Source organism: Narcine bancroftii, chromosome 8, assembly GCF_036971445.1.
Source record: "Narcine bancroftii isolate sNarBan1 chromosome 8, sNarBan1.hap1, whole genome shotgun sequence".
NCBI classification, from domain to species: Eukaryota; Metazoa; Chordata; class Chondrichthyes; order Torpediniformes; family Narcinidae; genus Narcine; species Narcine bancroftii.
In genome coordinates this window covers 130,624,363-130,643,773 of record NC_091476.1, presented here as the reverse complement: position 1 = coordinate 130,643,773, position 19,411 = coordinate 130,624,363, and the positions used below count along the sequence as shown (strand labels likewise).

Genomic DNA, 19,411 nt, shown 5'->3' with positions numbered 1-19,411 from the left:
AGAAACATTAAATTAACGTATTGAATTTAGCATGCCTATACATTGCATTAGTTATATTGATCTAAAAATGTTTAGCTGCTAATTTTTGTTTGTACTCAGCATCTGATTCCTCTTGTGTCAGTGCCCAACAATAGTCGACCAGCATTGATGGGTTCCAGTTGCTTTGATGCCACTTTTTTGTGGTTGTAATGTCCTGGTGAAACCTTTCACCATGTTCGTCACTGCCCCAAGGTCAGCAGGGAAGAAGTCCAAGTGCAGATGCAGAAAATTAATTCTCAATGATGTGTTGCACCATGGTTTTGTATGTTTGAATTGGACTTAAGATATAACAGGAAATCACAAAAATGTGTTGTATCTTAAAATAGGGTAAATGATAGGAAAGTTTTGGTGATTTTCATGACCAGCAGCCCAAATTCCATAAAATACACCCAAAAGTGTTCTGGAAGCAAAATCTTTGTTGTCCAGTGTTATTTGTTGGAAATCTAACCAACTTTTAAAGAGCAAAGCTTTTTTTAAATTTTGCATTTGTTCCATCGTAGACCAGCAACAATAGAAATGGATCAAAACAGTGTTATGTTTAAAACAACTTACTTAAACTTACTCCAACTATGCATGAATATATGTTTGTGTTATACCCAAACCATTACAGCTTAGGCAAATTCTGGAAAGTCGTATCAAATTTCAGTCTTCAAAATCGTCTTCAAACTCAGACTTTTAAACTGATGCACAGAAGTTCTCATGAAGGAATGAGAGACTGAATGATCAGACTGCTGAAAATTTACGAATCCTTGTCAAGTTTCTTCCAGAGAAATGTTTTTTTATGCGAATGGTTGTCACAACTCCCCTCTTCCTTGCATCGGGGAAAAGAAACGCGTGACTTCCACGATGCTTGCCAGGCATGGGTCAGACGAAATGTCTTTCACAATGGTCACAATTCAGTGAGGCAATTCTTCCTTTATCCAGATATGAGTCAATGAAAATGACCATTAAAATGGCTCAATAATTCCCCTGACAAGGAGAACCAGCAGAAATGTCCATTTCACACAGACACTTCACCACTGTGTTTACCGTATGGCTGGCTGATCAATAATGAATTCTGTTTCTTTAAGTGTCCCATCTGTTTTTCCTGAATAAACAACCTTTGTTCTTTCAGAATATCAACTTTTGTTTATAGTCAATACTTAGTGGTGCTGCTCTTTCTCACCACAAACTGCGAATGGTTGCAGCTTGCACTAATCCTTAAAATGACAGTCACTACTGGGTAAGTGAAATGTGAGCTTGTAATACATTTAAATGGTATTACTTTTCTCTGCCAGGAACTGAATGCTTTTTGGCTCAGTTGCGTACCCAAAGAGATGAATTGTTGGAAAGATTGTCAACTTCAAGAAATTTTTCGAGTTTGGAGGATGCAGATAATTATTCAGCTGCAAACAAAGCTGTTCGTCAGGTTAGGCATAACTGCTTTTTTTCCATTTGAAAGTGTGCTAGTGAGTTGGTGACACATAATTGTAGTTACAGTATGGCTTAAAATAAAACACTTGAAAATCCTAAGGAGGGTTTTAATTACCCAGTTATAACACAGCACAGCTCGGAACTGCGCAAAATTAGACTTGGGAGAACAATCTGAAATGTAAGATTTTACTTGTCAAAATGCAGTACAAGCTGAGTACCCCTTATCTGAAATTCATGGGACCAGAAGGGTTTCAGATTTTGGATTTTTTCCAATTTTGGAACTAAGCAGGACAGTGGCATCAGTAGATAGCTACATCAGCTGTTAAACAACAACAAACAACGGCAGGCTGTGCGTTGATCAAAAGGTTACAGCGTTTACTTACCTGATTCAGAACCATTTCGGCTATTTCACCAGTCATTTTCAATAATATCTTTACCAAAGAGCAGAGAATAAGCGGAAAAAAAAACCCGTGCGAATTGGCCGTAGGTCTGATGATTGTTGGTAACAAATTGGTGCCAACAGAGCATCAAAGCTCTACATGTGCAAGTGAGGTCAGGTGTGGCCTCATGTTTGGAGCATTTGAATCTTTGGATAAGGAGTACTTGACCTGTACAAGCTCAGGATGTTTTCCTCTGGAAAACTAATGGATGAGATGTGATCAAAATGGGAATTTAGATTTTGATTCTTTAAAATTGGAGCTGGGTTTGATAGTTACATATTAAGTTAAAGTTGGGAAGTTGGACAGAGTTGATTGTACATAGCAATTTGTTATGTTGAACCTATGCTGGCTTCTGGTTTAAAAAGCATCCCTACTCCCTTGCTCTTCCTGTTGTCATTTTTCTTATCCATTTCCTTTCGAAAGGCAGGATTGAATCTGTTTCCACCCATGTTTTAGATAGTGAATTCCAAGCTGTTGATATTATTTGTGGAAAAAAATATACATCATTCATTTACCTTTTTTTGACAATTCCATTAGATCAAAGTAGTTCTTGATGCCTCTGTTAATCTCTTTATTCACTTCGAATAGACCATTGCAGCAATTCTTGAATGATAAAAGAGAGAATAATGCAAAATTTAAAGCCAGGAAATTCTGCACTTGAAAAGCAAATCTATATGTATTTCAGTATGACATAGGTCAATTTTATATTAAAACATAAACTCTGTTTATAATGTCGCCACTTTTAACTGAATTTCCATTAGAGATTGTAATTTAATCCTTTCTGAGGCACTAAGTAAGAATGTATTTGAAGATGTAGCGAGTGATGCAGTGAATAAAGCACAACAGAAGTTGTGAGCTAAACCAACAGAACTGTTCAATGGTATCTTTGCAGGAGTTTAATTACAGTTGGCGTGCTGTCACAATCGCACTCCTCCCAGAGTTCTTTGTGCTACTGGGAACTCCTGATCCTGCAGGGGCTGCAATTATGGATGCCAGTTTGATTATGGAGTGGCATAGTTCACCACGTAACCACCCCTCAAAAGAACCAAAGTTCGGAGGTGTCACCACAGTCTCACCTGTTCGGCAGATGCCTCCTGCACTGGGGGCATGCCACCTGTACTGACTAATCTAGGTCCACAGAAACCATTTCTTGCCTGCTGCTAATGTCTATAAACAAATGTGGAACCATCATTCCATACCACCTTGAAAGGACCTTCATATGGCTGTTGCAACAGGTCCTGTGTATAGACGATTCTTTCCATGTTCTAGTATTTCCTAATTTCAAAATGTGTCATCTTCAAGGCTCTATGGGGCCAATATTCTGAATTACAATCTCTTTAATCCAATAAACCAAATTTTGTAGATGCAGCTTTATGTAGGTTTAATTCGTTGATAAAACAGATAAACATTTTGCACAACTTTGCATTAAGATTTTCATAATGATGAGTGAACAGGTACACAATCCTTTATCCGGACATCTAAAATCCGGAAAGCTCCAAAATCCGGCAAGTGGGGAGAGACATGGCAGCGTGAGTCGGGCGGATGGGAGACCGGCAGTGCAGGCCGGCGAGGGGAGGGGGCAGGAGGCTGGCAGTGCAAGTCGGGCCAGCGAGGGGGTGGGGGTGGGGGGGGGGAGACTGGCAGTGCGAGTCAGTGGGGGGTGGGAGAGATCAGCAGCACAAGGTGGGCGGGAGACCGGCAGCACAAGCGGGGGGGAGTTTGGGGGGGGGGGGATTCAGCAGTGCGCCTGGAAGGGGGTGTGTGTGGTTACGGCGGCACAATTCGGGTGGGTTTCCAAAATCTGGAAAAATCTGAAATTCTGTGAACACACTGACCCCCAAGGGTTCCAGATAAAGGATTGTGTACCTGCACTGTATTTAAAAATATAACTATATTTAAGTTCAAAGAGCTATACAGGAAGAAATAAAATAATTTCAAAGAAAATTATCTCGAGCTTCATGGTTTGTCAAAGAATGAGATGCAAACTCTTAGTCTGCATAGATATTACGACAAATTACATCATAGTCACTATGGTAACACTACAGACAGTGGTCTTAAAGAGATTGGCATAAAATTAACTAAGAATCAAAAACACAGGGTTTTAATCTTTACACTGCACATTGCTGCGTAGGAATACATAGAGGCAGTCCTCGAGTTCAGGCGGAATGTATGAAGTCGTAGACCCATGCCAGATGGGCGGGATAGGTGCCAGTGTACCCACCTTCTCCCTTAAGTGTGTGATTACTGAAGTGGCAGATTCCTGCTGCCCACGTGCTGCCGGAATGAAATCCCATGGGACCATTTGGTGGGGGGGGGGGGGGAGTAATCTAAACCAATTTTGTTGAGGATGTAGTTAGATCTTCCTTCAGCACGGTACGGATACTTAAAAGTACCCAAGGCCGTTCATCTCTCCATTCCAGTCCCTTAAGACATGCCATGAGAGCCATTTTCATATGATGGTGAAAATGTTCCACTAAGCCATTGGACTGGGGATAATAGTCCATTGACTGATGCAGTTGCATGCCTATAACTTAGATGTAAACAGAGTTCCTCTGTCAGTGGATATATGCATGGGTAGATGGAAACGCGCTATCCAATTGGCAATGAGGGGTCTCGCACAAGCTGAGGTGGAGGTGCCGGGGAGTGGGACAACCTCTGGCCATCTTGTGAACCTGTCCACTTATGTGAGGAGGTGAGTAGTGCCTTTGGATGGGGGCAACAGGCCAACGATATCCACGTGGATGTGATCAAACCTATGCTGCGTGGGTGCAAAAACTTGTTGAGAAGCTTTGGTGTGGCACTGAACTTTTGAGGTCTGGCACTGGATGCATGTCCTTGCACAGCCAACGACTTGCAAGTGCAAGCTGCGCCACTTGAATTTGCCATCTATGAGCTTTGTTGTCCTAATTGAAGGGTAAGCCAATCTGTGTATAGCGTCAAACACCTGGCGTCACCACGCAACAAGTACAGTGGGCCTTGGTTGGCTGATGGATACGTCACAAAGTAGGAAGGCATTTGTTGGACCAAAACGTATGCCCTCCAATTTCCATCCCAAGATGGCAGTGTGATACGCGGCCATCCCTTCATCTTCCTACTGAGCTGCTGCCAAAGCCGTGTAGTCTATACTGGGAGCAGGAAAACGGAGGGAAGCAATGGTGATGTGGGATGGCATGTCGGTGACTAAATTGTTCTTCCCGGCGATGTTTTATTGTAGTTGTAAACTCTGAAATGTAGGACAGTTGTTGTTGTTGTGCTGACCACGGATCTGACATCTTGGCGAAGGCGGAAGTCAAAACAGCTTGTGATCAGTGTAGACCGTGAGCCCTCTGCTCTCTAGGAAATAGCAAAAATAGAAGGCAAGGAGCTCCCTGTCAAAAGCACTGTACTTTTGCTCCAGTGGTCTCAAATGACGACTAAAGAAAGCTAGGGGTTTCCAGATGCTGCTTAAGTTGCTCCAAGACCCCGCCTACCGTGGTGTCTGACACATCCACTGTCAGAGTCGTTGGTACGTCAACCCTCAGGTGCACGGGCATAGTGGCTCTCACTAGCACACCTTTGGCAGTCTCGAATGCCTCTGCGGCCTCCTCATTCCATTTCAGTCCCACGGGATGTCCGGACAAGAGTTTGAAAAATGGCTGCATAACTTTGGCTGCAACTGGCACAAAACTGGTAAAATTTAATAATTCCAACAAACTCCTGCAGGTCTTTTATGGTAGGGGGTCTTGGAAATTTGAAAATGGTCTCGACCTTGCAAAGTAGTGTAACCACTCTGTACTGACTGTTGTGGCCAAGGAAATCGATTGATGGGAGGCCAAACTGACATTTGGCCAGGTTGAATGCTAACTCGTGATCGTCTAACCACTGATATAGTTGATGGAGATGGGCCTGGTGCTGCTGCCGCGAATAGCTGACGATAAGGAAGTCATCGAAATAAACTAATACAAAATCCAGGCCCTGGGTAACTGTCCATTAGACGTTGAGATGTCTGGGCTGTGCTTTTTAAACCACAAGGCAAACGGAGGATTTCAAATAGCCCAAACTGGGCAATCAAGGCATGTTAGGAATGTCGTCTAGATGAACTGGGATCTGATGGTACTCACGCATCAGGTCGATTATGGAGAAAATCTTAGGGCCATGAAGGATTGCAGAGAAATCCCCACAAGGTCTTCACTCTCCAGACTCCTCGGGTACCATATGTAGTGGTGGTGCCTAAAGGGTGTCAGAGTGGTGAACAATCCCCATTTCCTCCATATGTCAGAATTCGTCTTTAGCCAATCGCAATTTATCCGGAGGTAGCTGGCACTCGAGCATGCAGGGAACATCCATATTTCGGTTGGGCCATCAAGAACTGCAGAGTAATAATACAAGACAACTCTGATTTTTTCACTTTCCCCGTGCATCACCGAGTCAGGGCGAGGTGCAGACAAAGCAATGGGGTGCAAGGCAAGGGATTCGGAAGTCTTCGAATTAACTAGGCAGTGACCTTTGAGATCTATTAGAAGGGAGTGTGCTCGCAAAAAAAAATTCAGCTTCCATGAGTGGCTGTGATATACCAGCAATGGTTAAGTGTTATGTGGGATATGAGAATGGTTAAGGATAAATATGTCTTTAACAGAGATTGTGGGGATTTAGTGTTGGTCACTTCACAAAGAGAGTAACACTTTACAAAAGACATCTCATTTAAAATGTTAGAGCTTTGCTGAAGCTGGACATTGAGGCTCTATTGGCTTTGCAGGAGTAATGAAGAATGCTGATCTATTGTGTATGGGCAATAAAGTCCAGGCTCAGATGTACTGATAAGATCTTTCAAAGATTGGGTTTGGAGCCTTGGGAGAGGTTTTTGGTTTTTACAAGCAGAGAAAGGAAAAAAAAAGGGATTCTGTGTGTGTGTGTGTGTGTGTGTGTGTGTGTGTGTGTGAGAGAGAGAGAAGTCAGTTCTACAGTAGCAGTTGAAGATGCAAAATGGTAAGCTGGCAGGCTTGTTGAAAGACCCTATTTTGAAGACTGGTTCTGAGTAAAGCACACATGTCAAACTCAGGCCCGCGGCCTGTGATATAATTATATTTGGCCCGCAAGATCATATCAAATATGTATTAGAGCTGGCCCACTGGCCGCCGCGCCAGTATAGTGCATGCACAGCTAATACTACAAATCCCAGAATGCTTTGCAAATGCGTTAGCGCCGGCCCGTCAGCCCGCTAATCGCCCCCACCTCCTCTGTTTACTTTCATCAGCATCTGCGACCTGTCGCCCAACTCACATGTAATAAACCCCTTACGAAAAATGGCCAAACGAAAGACAGAAAACAGGACCTTTCAAGACAGGTGGGAGGCAGACTATATGTTCATCATTTTAAAAGACAAACCTGTTTGTCTTGTGTGTGGAGCCAGCATGTCTGTAGTTAAAGAATATAACATACGACGACACTATGAAACGAAACACCAGGACAGGTATAAAGATCTGAACGAGAAGCAAAAGCTCCAGAAGGTGGGGGAGATGAAAAGAAGTCTGGTTTTACAGCAAACTTTATTTTATATTTTATTTCTCATTTGTTAATGCTTCTTCTGGAAGGAGTTTAACCAAAACTATTATTAAACATTTATTTTAATAAGAAAAAGTTTAACATTACATATGTTGAAAGAAGAGAAAACATGCAGATGTTATTGAAAATTTTCAATAAGTATTTAGTTTGGCCCACGACTTAGTCCAAGTTTTTAATTTTGGCCCTCTGTGAATTTGAGTTTGACATCCTTGGACTAAAGGAACTCAGTTTGTGTGTGTCCAACAAGCAACAAATATCAGCGAAACCAACAAGAACCTTCCTGAGCAGTAACCATTTAACTTTAAGCACCAGAACCTGGTGAAATTCATAAAAGTTAAATTCTGTGCACAGAATAAGAATTGCCTGATACCGGTGAACTTGGAGAAGTGAATGATCGGACTGTGAAACAAAGAATTTTCCTGAACATATACACATTACATACACGTGCACTCCGAATTAGAAGGGGGTTAAGTTAATAGTAATAAGTTAAAGTTTGATTATGTTTAAAGAGAGTTAAAAGCAACTTTTGTTTAAGTATTGTCTTGGTGAATTTCTATTGCTGCTGGATTTTGGAGTCCTCTGGGCTCGTAACAGAAAGACCAGCTGAACTGCGACCAGTCGAAATTGAGTAGAATTGTCTGTTACCCGAAAGTCTGGATGCTGCTATTATTTGGTGGCTGTGAGAGGAGGGTCCTGAATGTGCGTTTGGGCCAGAGGAAGGAAAAACCCTAACCTCCACTACAGAGTCAACCAAGAACCGAAGGCCTGAACGTCGATCCCAGAGGAAAAGGAAGTTATTCTTTTGGCCGGCCGTCGCAGCGACTACTGATGACTGGCCTCGGCGTTTTCTGGATGAGTGCAGGGGAGCAGCAGCAGTGGGTTGTAACTCTCCATTACTCTGCGCTGCTTCCAGTAGAGTCTGACCGTCTATCCGGAGTGGGCAGGGTTTATGCTCTATGCCGAGGCATCTCAAAGCGCCCAACTGAAAGTCTACCATGCTGCTTAGCATGCCACAACTCATCAGCACAGACTGCAAGCAGCTAATGGATGTGTTCTTGCATTTGCTCAAAAATCAGACCGGGCTTGTGTCTGTCCGTGAGTGCTAGCATCTCATTCATTAGTTCGGAAGGATTGTGGTTGCCCAGGCTGTCCACGTGGAGAAGTTGTGCTGCCCTGCTGTTTCGGAACAGGCCAAAAATGCGTATGAGCATTTTGGGTTTAAACCTGTTGTTGGCTGGAGGCTGGTGTAAGAAATCAACAATACGCCCCATGGTGTCTTGGTTTAGCGATGCAATGACATGGTAATACTTCGTTGCATCAGTGGTAATCTAGTGTAGATGGAACTGGGCCTCGGCCTGCTCGAACCACGCCTGAGGTTGCGAGGTCCAATGTACTGGAAGTTTGAGCGCAACGGCGTTCTGCGCATTCATAGTGGGTTCAAAATGTTGTTTGGACTGTTGGGGGTCACCAATGTAGCAAGTGGTGCAGTGAATGAATCATAACAGAAGTTGTCTGTGAGCTGAACCAACAGAACTGTTTAATGGAATCTTTGCAGGAGTTTAAATAATTACAGTTGGCGCGCTATCATGATCACCTGACCTCTGAAGTAAGTCGCGTGCCTCCCAGAGTTCTTTATGCCCCCCCCCCCCCCCCACCTGGCCACTGGGAACCCCCGATCCTGCAGGGGCCTGCAATTACGGACGCTGATTTGATAATGGAGTGGTGCGGTTTGCCGCAAAGGTTTACTTTTGTTCATTCCAAATACATTGAGTGTTTACTAATCCATATGATTAAACTTTTTTCAAGTGTCTATCATAGAATATTGAAATTAAAACTTGGAGTTAGTGGTTCAAAGCAACCTAAATATTGATGTATTTTTTCAGTATAGAATTACATTTTGGTTTTAGTATAATTGTACCCACCTCACTGACAAAAGACAAAGGAGGAAAAACCCAACCCCAACCAACCAATTTTCCCCTACAACCGCTGCAACTGTGTCTGCCTGTCCTGCATCGGACTTGTCAGCCACAAACAAGCCTGCAGCTGACGTGGACATTTACCCCTCCATAAATCTTCGTCTGCGAAGCCAAGCCAAAGAATAATTCCAAACTCTGAACCCAACAAAATAAGGCAGTCTAGTTCTGATCAAGCATATAAACAAAAATTTATTCTTGACTCACATGACACTGAAATTTGACTCACGTGACATTGAATTTTGTCTCGCGTGACATTGAATTTTGACTCGCGGCACTGAATTTTTCACTCGCGGCACTGAATTTTTGACTCGCGGCACTGAATTTTTGACTCGCGGCACTGAATTTTTGACTCGCGGCACTGAATTTTTGACTCGCGGCACTGAATTTTTGACTCGCGGCACTGAATTTTTGACTCGCGGCACTGAATTTTTGACTCGCGGCACTGAATTTTTGAATCGCGGCACTGAATTTTTGACTCGCGGCACTGAATTTTTGACTCGCGGCACTGAATTTTTGACTCGCGGCACTGAATTTTTGACTCGCGGCACTGAATTTTTGACTCGCGGCACTGAATTTTTGACTCGCGGCACTGAATTTTTGACTCGCGGCACTGAATTTTTGACTCGCGGCACTGAATTTTTGACTCGCGGCACTGAATTTTTGACTCGCGGCACTGAATTTTTGACTCGCGGCACTGAATTTTTGACTCGCGGCACTGAATTTTTGACTCGCGGCACTGAATTTTTGACTCGCGGCACTGAATTTTTGACTCGCGGCACTGAATTTTTGACTCGCGGCACTGAATTTTTGACTCGCGGCACTGAATTTTTGACTCGCGGCACTGAATTTTTGACTCGCGGCACTGAATTTTTGACTCGCGGCACTGAATTTTTGACTCGCGGCACTGAATTTTTGACTCGCGGCACTGAATTTTTGACTCGCGGCACTGAATTTTTGACTCGCGGCACTGAATTTTTGACTCGCGGCACTGAATTTTTGACTCGCGGCACTGAATTTTTGACTCGCGGCACTGAATTTTTGACTCGCGGCACTGAATTTTTGACTCGCGGCACTGAATTTTTGACTCGCGGCACTGAATTTTTGACTCGCGGCACTGAATTTTTGACTCGCGGCACTGAATTTTTGACTCGCGGCACTGAATTTTTGACTCGCGGCACTGAATTTTTGACTCGCGGCACTGAATTTTTGACTCGCGGCACTGAATTTTTGACTCGCGGCACTGAATTTTTGACTCGCGGCACTGAATTTTTGACTCGCGGCACTGAATTTTTGACTCGCCGCACTGAATTTTTGACTCGCCGCACTGAATTTTTGACTCGCCGCACTGAATTTTTGACTCGCCGCACTGAATTTTTGACTCGCCGCACTGAATTTTTGACTCGCCGCACTGAATTTTTGACTCGCCGCACTGAATTTTTGACTCGCCGCACTGAATTTTTGACTCGCCGCACTGAATTTTTGACTCGCCGCACTGAATTTTTGACTCGCCGCACTGAATTTTTGACTCGCCGCACTGAATTTTTGACTCGCCGCACTGAATTTTTGACTCGCCGCACTGAATTTTTGACTCGCCGCACTGAATTTTTGACTCGCCGCACTGAATTTTTGACTCGCCGCACTGAATTTTTGACTCGCCGCACTGAATTTTTGACTCGCCGCACTGAATTTTTGACTCGCCGCACTGAATTTTTGACTCGCCGCACTGAATTTTTGACTCGCCGCACTGAATTTTTGACTCGCCGCACTGAATTTTTGACTCGCCGCACTGAATTTTTGACTCGCCGCACTGAATTTTTGACTCGCCGCACTGAATTTTTGACTCGCCGCACTGAATTTTTGACTCGCCGCACTGAATTTTTGACTCGCCGCACTGAATTTTTGACTCGCCGCACTGAATTTTTGACTCGCCGCACTGAATTTTTGACTCGCCGCACTGAATTTTTGACTCGCCGCACTGAATTTTTGACTCGCCGCACTGAATTTTTGACTCGCCGCACTGAATTTTTGACTCGCCGCACTGAATTTTTGACTCGCCGCACTGAATTTTTGACTCGCCGCACTGAATTTTTGACTCGCCGCACTGAATTTTTGACTCGCCGCACTGAATTTTTGACTCGCCGCACTGAATTTTTGACTCGCCGCACTGAATTTTTGACTCGCCGCACTGAATTTTTGACTCGCCGCACTGAATTTTTGACTCGCCGCACTGAATTTTTGACTCGCCGCACTGAATTTTTGACTCGCCGCACTGAATTTGTGACTCGCCGCACTGAATTTGTGACTCGCCGCACTGAATTTGTGACTCGCCGCACTGAATTTGTGACTCGCCGCACTGAATTTGTGACTCGCCGCACTGAATTTTTTGACTCGCCGCACTGAATTTGTGACTCGCCGCACTGAATTTGTGACTCGCCGCACTGAATTTGTGACTCGCCGCACTGAATTTGTGACTCGCGGCACTGAATTTGTGACTCGCCGCACTGAATTTGTGACTCGCCGCACTGAATTTGTGACTCGCGGCACTGAATTTGTGACTCGCGGCACTGAATTTGTGACTCGCCGCACTGAATTTGTGACTCGCCGCACTGAATTTGTGACTCGCCGCACTGAATTTGTGACTCGCCGCACTGAATTTGTGACTCGCCGCACTGAATTTGTGACTCGCCGCACTGAATTTGTGACTCGCCGCACTGAATTTGTGACTCGCCGCACTGAATTTCTGACTCGCCGCACTGAATTTCTGACTCGCCGCACTGAATTTCTGACTCGCCGCACTGAATTTGTGACTCGCCGCACTGAATTTGTGACTCGCCGCACTGAATTTGTGACTCGCCGCACTGAATTTGTGACTCGCCGCACTGAATTTCTGACTCGCCGCACTGAATTTCTGACTCGCCGCACTGAATTTCTGACTCGCCGCACTGAATTTCTGACTCGCCGCACTGAATTTCTGACTCGCCGCACTGAATTTCTGACTCGCCGCACTGAATTTCTGACTCGCCGCACTGAATTTCTGACTCGCCGCACTGAATTTCTGACTCGCCGCACTGAATTTCTGACTCGCCGCACTGAATTTCTGACTCGCCGCACTGAATTTCTGACTCGCCGCACTGAATTTCTGACTCGCCGCACTGAATTTCTGACTCGCCGCACTGAATTTCTGACTCGCCGCACTGAATTTCTGACTCGCCGCACTGAATTTCTGACTCGCCGCACTGAATTTCTGACTCGCCGCACTGAATTTCTGACTCGCCGCACTGAATTTCTGACTCGCCGCACTGAATTTCTGACTCGCCGCACTGAATTTCTGACTCGCCGCACTGAATTTCTGACTCGCCGCACTGAATTTCTGACTCGCCGCACTGAATTTCTGACTCGCCGCACTGAATTTCTGACTCGCCGCACTGAATTTCTGACTCGCCGCACTGAATTTGTGACTCGCCGCACTGAATTTGTGACTCGCCGCACTGAATTTGTGACTCGCCGCACTGAATTTGTGACTCGCCGCACTGAATTTTTGACTCGCCGCACTGAATTTTTGACTCGCCGCACTGAATTTTTGACTCGCCGCACTGAATTTTTGACTCGCGGCACTGAATTTTTGACTCGCGGCACTGAAATTCTGACTCGCGTGACACTGAAATTCTGACTCGCGTGACACTGAAATTCTGACTCGCGTGACACTGAAATTCTGACTCGCGTGACACTGAAATTCTGACTCGCGTGACACTGAAATTCTGACTCGCGTGACACTGAAATTCTGACTCGCGTGACACTGAAATTCTGACTCGCGTGACACTGAAATTCTGACTCGCGTGACACTGAAATTCTGACTCGCGTGACACTGAAATTCTGACTCGCGTGACACTGAAATTCTGACTCGCGTGACACTGAAATTCTGACTCGCGTGACACTGAAATTCTGACTCGCGTGACACTGAAATTCTGACTCGCGTGACACTGAAATTCTGACTCGCGTGACACTGAAATTCTGACTCGCGTGACACTGAAATTCTGACTCGCGTGACACTGAAATTCTGACTCGCGTGACACTGAAATTCTGACTCGCGTGACACTGAAATTCTGACTCGCGTGACACTGAAATTCTGACTCGCGTGACACTGAAATTCTGACTCGCGTGACACTGAAATTCTGACTCGCGTGACACTGAAATTCTGACTCGCGTGACACTGAAATTCTGACTCGCGTGACTCTGAAATTCTGACTCGCGTGACTCTGAAATTCTGACTCGCGTGACTCTGAAATTTGACTCGCGTGACTCTGAAATTCTGACTCGCGTGACACTGAAATTCTGACTCGCGTGACACTGAAATTCTGACTCGCGTGACACTGAAATTCTGACTCGCGTGACTCTGAAATTCTGACTCGCGTGACACTGAAATTCTGACTCGCGTGACTCTGAAATTCTGACTCGCGTGACTCTGAAATTTGACTCGCGTGACTCTGAAATTTGACTCGCGTGACTCTGAAATTTGACTCGCGTGACTCTGAAATTCTGACTCGCGTGACTGAAATTTGACTCGCGTGACTGAAATTTGACTCGCGTGACACTGAAATTCTGACTCGCGTGACTGAAATTTGACTCGCGTGACTCTGAAATTCTGACTCGCGTGACACTGAAATTCTGACTCGCGTGACACTGAAATTCTGACTCGCGTGACACTGAAATTCTGACTCGCGTGACTCTGAAATTCTGACTCGCGTGACACTGAAATTCTGACTCGCGTGACACTGAAATTCTGACTCGCGTGACTCTGAAATTTGACTCGCGTGACTCTGAAATTTGACTCGCGTGACTCTGAAATTTGACTCGCGTGACTCTGAAATTTGACTCGCGTGACTCTGAAATTTGACTCGCGTGACTCTGAAATTTGACTCGCGTGACTCTGAAATTTGACTCGCGTGACTCTGAAATTTGACTCGCGTGACTCTGAAATTTGACTCGCGTGACTCTGAAATTCTGACTCGCGTGACTCTGAAATTCTGACTCGCGTGACTCTGAAATTTGACTCGCGTGACACTGAAATTTGACTCGCGTGACTCTGAAATTTGACTCGCGTGACTCTGAAATTTGACTCGCGTGACACTGAATTTTGACTCGCGTGACACTGAATTTTGACTCGCGTGACACTGAATTTTGACTCGCGTGACACTGAATTTTGACTCGCGTGACACTGAATTTTGACTCGCGTGACACTGAATTTTGACTCGCGTGACACTGAATTTTGACTCGCGTGACACTGAATTTTGACTCGCGTGACACTGAATTTTGACTCGCGTGACACTGAATTTTGACTCGCGTGATACTGAATTTTGACTCGCGTGACACTGAATTTTGACTCGCGTGACACTGAATTTTGACTCGCGTGACACTGAATTTTGACTCGCGTGACACTGAAATTTGACTCGCGTGACACTGAATTTTGACTCGCGTGACACTGAAATTCTGACTCGCGTGACACTGAAATTCTGACTCGCGTGACTCTGAAATTCTGACTCGCGTGACTCTGAAATTCTGACTCGCGTGACTCTGAAATTCTGACTCGCGTGACACTGAATTTTGACTCGCGTGACACTGAAATTTGACTCGCGTGAAACTGATATGTTGGTCCAGCACCATAATTTTTAACAAAGGACAACATGGTTGTTTCTTTAATTTTTCATCTTTGTATCAGGTGAACAAGAATGAATTTCTGCCTCAGTGAACCAAGTTCTACTGTTTAATTTTAGCTTTGGCGCATAGTCCCAATTAATTGTGCATAGATACAGAATAAGTTTGTCTATACTTTTACTAGTCTGGCATTTAAATTTGCATTTAACCTTGGTTGCCTTAATCTCAATGCCAGTTTAATTGACCCTGGAATATCATTCTCTTATTGGATTTATTTAAGACAGATTGATTGATGGCCTGGCAAACCAAGAACCTAAGGGCTTTGGGGCGGAGTAGGAAAATGGATCAGCTCATGATTAAATAACAGGGCTGACTGTCTATTTCTGCTCCGAAGACTTGTCTTTAGTCATGGTATTGACTGGTAGTAAAGAAGAAACTTGTTGATTTCAGCAATTGTTTATTCATATTGAATTTAATGTAAATTATTAGCATTGTTCTGTTAGCCTAATTCCGTGAGTTCTATCCTAAGCATTAAGAGTTTGTAGTTTTCTTGCAGGTGATTCATCAATTGAAGAGGCTGGGCAAAGTTTGGCAAGATGTGCTTCCAGTTCACATATATTGTAAAGCTGTGGGTACTTTGCTTAACACGGCAATTACAGATATTGTGAACAAAATCGCAATGCTGGAGGTAATTTAAAAGGAAATTGCAAGAGGCTTTTTGAGATGCAATCAAAGGATATCAATGTTGCTGCAAATGACATTTAATATCTTTCCTTTAGGAATGATCACACTGGTGCATTGATGCCAAATTAGGGAAGCGTTGAAGGACATTAGCAAACTACAGTTCAAAATTCAGATTAATTGTCAGAGTGCATACATGACATCACATACAACCCTGAGATCTGGGCAAAGAATTTTTTTTTACTTATTGGTAGTGCAAAAAAACTATACTGCAATGCAGAAAAACAAATCAGTAATAAATAATGTGCAAAGTAAGAGCCCCTAAATGAGACTCTTAGTTTGTTGTTTAGGAGTCTGATTGTGGAAGGATCGCAACGTTTCCTGAATCTGGTGATACACGTCTTGTGGCACCTAGACCTCTTTCCTGATGGCAACAGCGAGAACAGAGCATGTCCTGGGTGGTGTGGATCCTTCATAATTGCTGCAGCGTTTCATGCAGATTTTATCGATGGTGGGGAGAGTTTTACTTGTGATGTACTGTGGTGTGTCCACGAACTTGCAGGACTTTCTGCACACAGATATTGGTTACCCCATACCAGGCAGTGATGCAGCTGGTTCGCACTTTCCATTACACTTCTGCAGAAGTTTGGCACAGTTTTTGATGTCATATGAAACCTTTGCCTCTTCCTGAGAAGTAGAGGCACCAATGTGCTCTTCAAAATAACATTAGTGCATTGGGTCCAGGAAAGGTCCTCCAAAATAATGACTCCCAGGAATTTAAACTAGATGGTCTTTTCCAAATCCCAACACTTTAATGATAACCATTACTGGTATGTGTTTTAATTCTAGATTTATTTGATCACATGGAATTTAAATTCATTATTTTGCATGCATCCGTCGTCTGGTCAGTCACCTTCTGTGCTTATGAAAAAGATGTAAATCCAAATTTGTGCTCTATGACAATAAAAATAATATTGTACTCAAACAGATTTTGAATTAACTGTTTAGCTCGCTGTCATACCATAATCGTGGATATTATTTTGTACATTATTAGTTTTGCGTTAACTGTTTTTCATAAAACTCTTTGTTTCTTGCAGGACATCACCTCGGAAAGTGCAGATGGCCTTTATTCATTATGCAGAACTGTACTTGAAGAAGGGCCTGGGATTTTTCAACCACTACTTGAAGAAAGCAAAAACAAAAAGTTTCAAGAAGAGATACCAATTTATGTGCCAAAGTGGATGAAATTTAAAGAGCTGATGATAGTTCTTCAGGCTAGCCTGCAGGAGTTGGTGGACAGGTAGGATCTTGAATTATAGGTAAGCTATTAGATAAACTCAAATAATTTTTCTAAAGGTAAAAAAAGTAGTAAATTGTGTTAAGATACAGTAAAAACCAGTACTTAGCCTATGTTATTGTCTCAGACTCCTAAATAAAAGTTGGTTCTGAGAATGGGCTGAATTGGCTAAATTAGCAATTTGTCTTGCATAAGTAAATGTTAATTTCACCAGCTTAAATGACAGTTCTGGAACAGAGAATGGTACCATTTAAGCAGCAAATCTTATAGGCTTCATTTTGCCTCGCTCTTTTTTTTCTTTTCTCCCCCCCACCCCATCTCTCCCCACCAGCTTGTCCACCTGGACCAACTCTCTCTCTCCTTTGATACCAAATGGTTATTAATGCTTTTCTTTGTGAACAAATATACTTGATACAAAAGGGTAGCATTCTGTCTGGAACTGATCTATAAAACCATTTTATTTAGATCAAAGAATAAAGCTGTTGAATTTGGAAGAGGGTATGTACATATGAAGTGATAAATTGTTCAGTGATTTATATTTTAGGCCCCAAGGAGACCATCTGAGTTGAGCTGTGGACAGTTTTGATCCCCTTGGATGTTAATGTTGGCAAGGGTCAGTAAATGTCCAGAGTACAAATACATTTGTTATGAGTCTATTTGCTCATTCTGAACAAGTGTAGAAACAATTGTAAATAACCATAATCATTAATTGCCTGCTTCAAATGTTCAAAACTTATCAGAACCTTGTTACATTTGAAATGATTATTGTGCAATCAATACAGTATCTTCTCTGTCACATTAGTGCCTCAGATGCAACAGGAAAATAATTGTTTTAAAAGTTTATGGATAACATCTTAAATGCTTTTATCTTTGATTGCTCAAAGGATTATGCTCATAATTTCTTCAATGTTATGGGAATCTTGGCATCTTTGTCTGAAAGTTAGATGGCTCCTTAGTTTAATCTCACTTGGTAGATCAAATATTGGTCTGTCAGTTTGTAATGTGACCACTAATCTTTGATTTTTAGTAACCTGGCATCCCATAGTTGTAGTTGAAGGTACAACATAGTTGGAATTTGTTTGAAGTGATCTTGATAGCTTTCTTTTCAGGCTTGTGAAGTTTGGACAGTTTTTAATTTCTCTTAATCTGTGTGTTTAGATGGACTGATGGGAAGGGCCCATTTGCTGCAGAATTTTCTCCAATCGAGGCAAAAAATTTGATCCGAGCTTTGTTTCAGAACACTGAGCGAAGAGCAGCAGCATTGTCTAAAATTAAATGAATTTCATTACATCTTTAATGCATTCAGTGAATAAAATAAATTGTTAATATACTTGTATAGTTATCCTGTAAGCACTGCCTTTTCTATCTTACATACTTTTGTTTATTACATTTGTAGAACATTGTTGCATAAGACATTCAGGAATCCTTGTTTTATGGAATAAAAAAAATTAAAATTTGTATATTTTTTAAAATGGGATTATATGGATATTTGACAGTTACTGGAGGAATGAGATTTTCCAATGATTTTTAATTTTTCACTGTCTTTGGGATTTCTTTTATACAATAGAAATTTGGGGGTTTGTGTTCGATTCCAAAAACAAACCTGCCTTGTTGAGACCACCTTGGGTATATTCTACCTTTACACATTGCTTCCTGTGGCTTTCTCATTTTATGAAATTTGCTGCAGGATTATTAACTCATCAGAATACAAGTAAAATATTTTTATTATAATGATAAAAGGCCAATCTGTTCATATTGTATTTTGGGCTTAATTTCATACCCTGATGCACAGATTGCCATGCTCCATTTGTGTTGAAATTTTTCAAAAGTAATTCTGAATCTTCTACGTGATGGATTCAGTATACACTGCCCATCCTGAGGATTGCTTCTGTGCCAAGGAATCATGGCAAGCTTTCCGCATGAATTTTGGATGCAATTAATGTAAGTGAAAATAATAAAGGGTTAGTGGACATCAGCTGTGTGTTAAGTCTTGCAGCATTGACAGTGTGAATATGCCTTGAAGATGCAAACAAAATACAATCTGCTTCGCAGATCGAGTAGCATAAGTGTTTGGGGTATTGATATTTTGGGTCAAACCTTTCAATCCAAAACATGAGAATCCCCACCCCTTTCTCCCCAATGCAGCTTGAACTGCTGAGTTTCTCCAGATTTTTTTAAAACTCTGGATTCCAGCATCTGGAGTCTTCCAAACTAACTAAAGATTACCCCTAGATGTGGTTTAGGTGTTAAAGGGCAGAGTTGATAGAATGGATAAAAACAGAAATGATTGTGTAAGGTTAGAAGAATAGGTTATAATCATTGAGGGGAGAAAATAGTTCTAAGCCAAAAGAACACAAAACATTGGTGGAATC

General features: G+C 42.9%; 1 protein-coding gene across 3 annotated transcripts in view; it reads left to right on the top strand.

Annotated features, from left to right (window-relative positions):
• The window catches only part of zw10 (zw10 kinetochore protein), a 42,461-nt gene extending 23,964 nt beyond the window's left edge, over positions 1 to 18,497 (top strand). The window contains exons 13-17 of one of the 3 annotated variants that reach the window (XM_069894855.1): positions 1,317 to 1,447; positions 15,618 to 15,749; positions 16,840 to 17,042; positions 17,584 to 17,652; positions 18,198 to 18,369. In XM_069894855.1, the coding sequence (XP_069750956.1) occupies positions 1,317 to 1,447; positions 15,618 to 15,749; positions 16,840 to 17,042; positions 17,584 to 17,608 (491 nt within the window). In that variant the 3' untranslated portion in view covers positions 17,609 to 17,652; positions 18,198 to 18,369. Of the gene's footprint in view, positions 1 to 1,316; positions 1,448 to 15,617; positions 15,750 to 16,839; positions 17,062 to 17,583; positions 17,653 to 18,197 lie in introns of all 3 variants that reach the window. The other 2 variants (XM_069894854.1, XM_069894856.1) reach the window with 2 other exon arrangements.
• Positions 18,498 to 19,411: the final 914 nt, after the last annotated feature.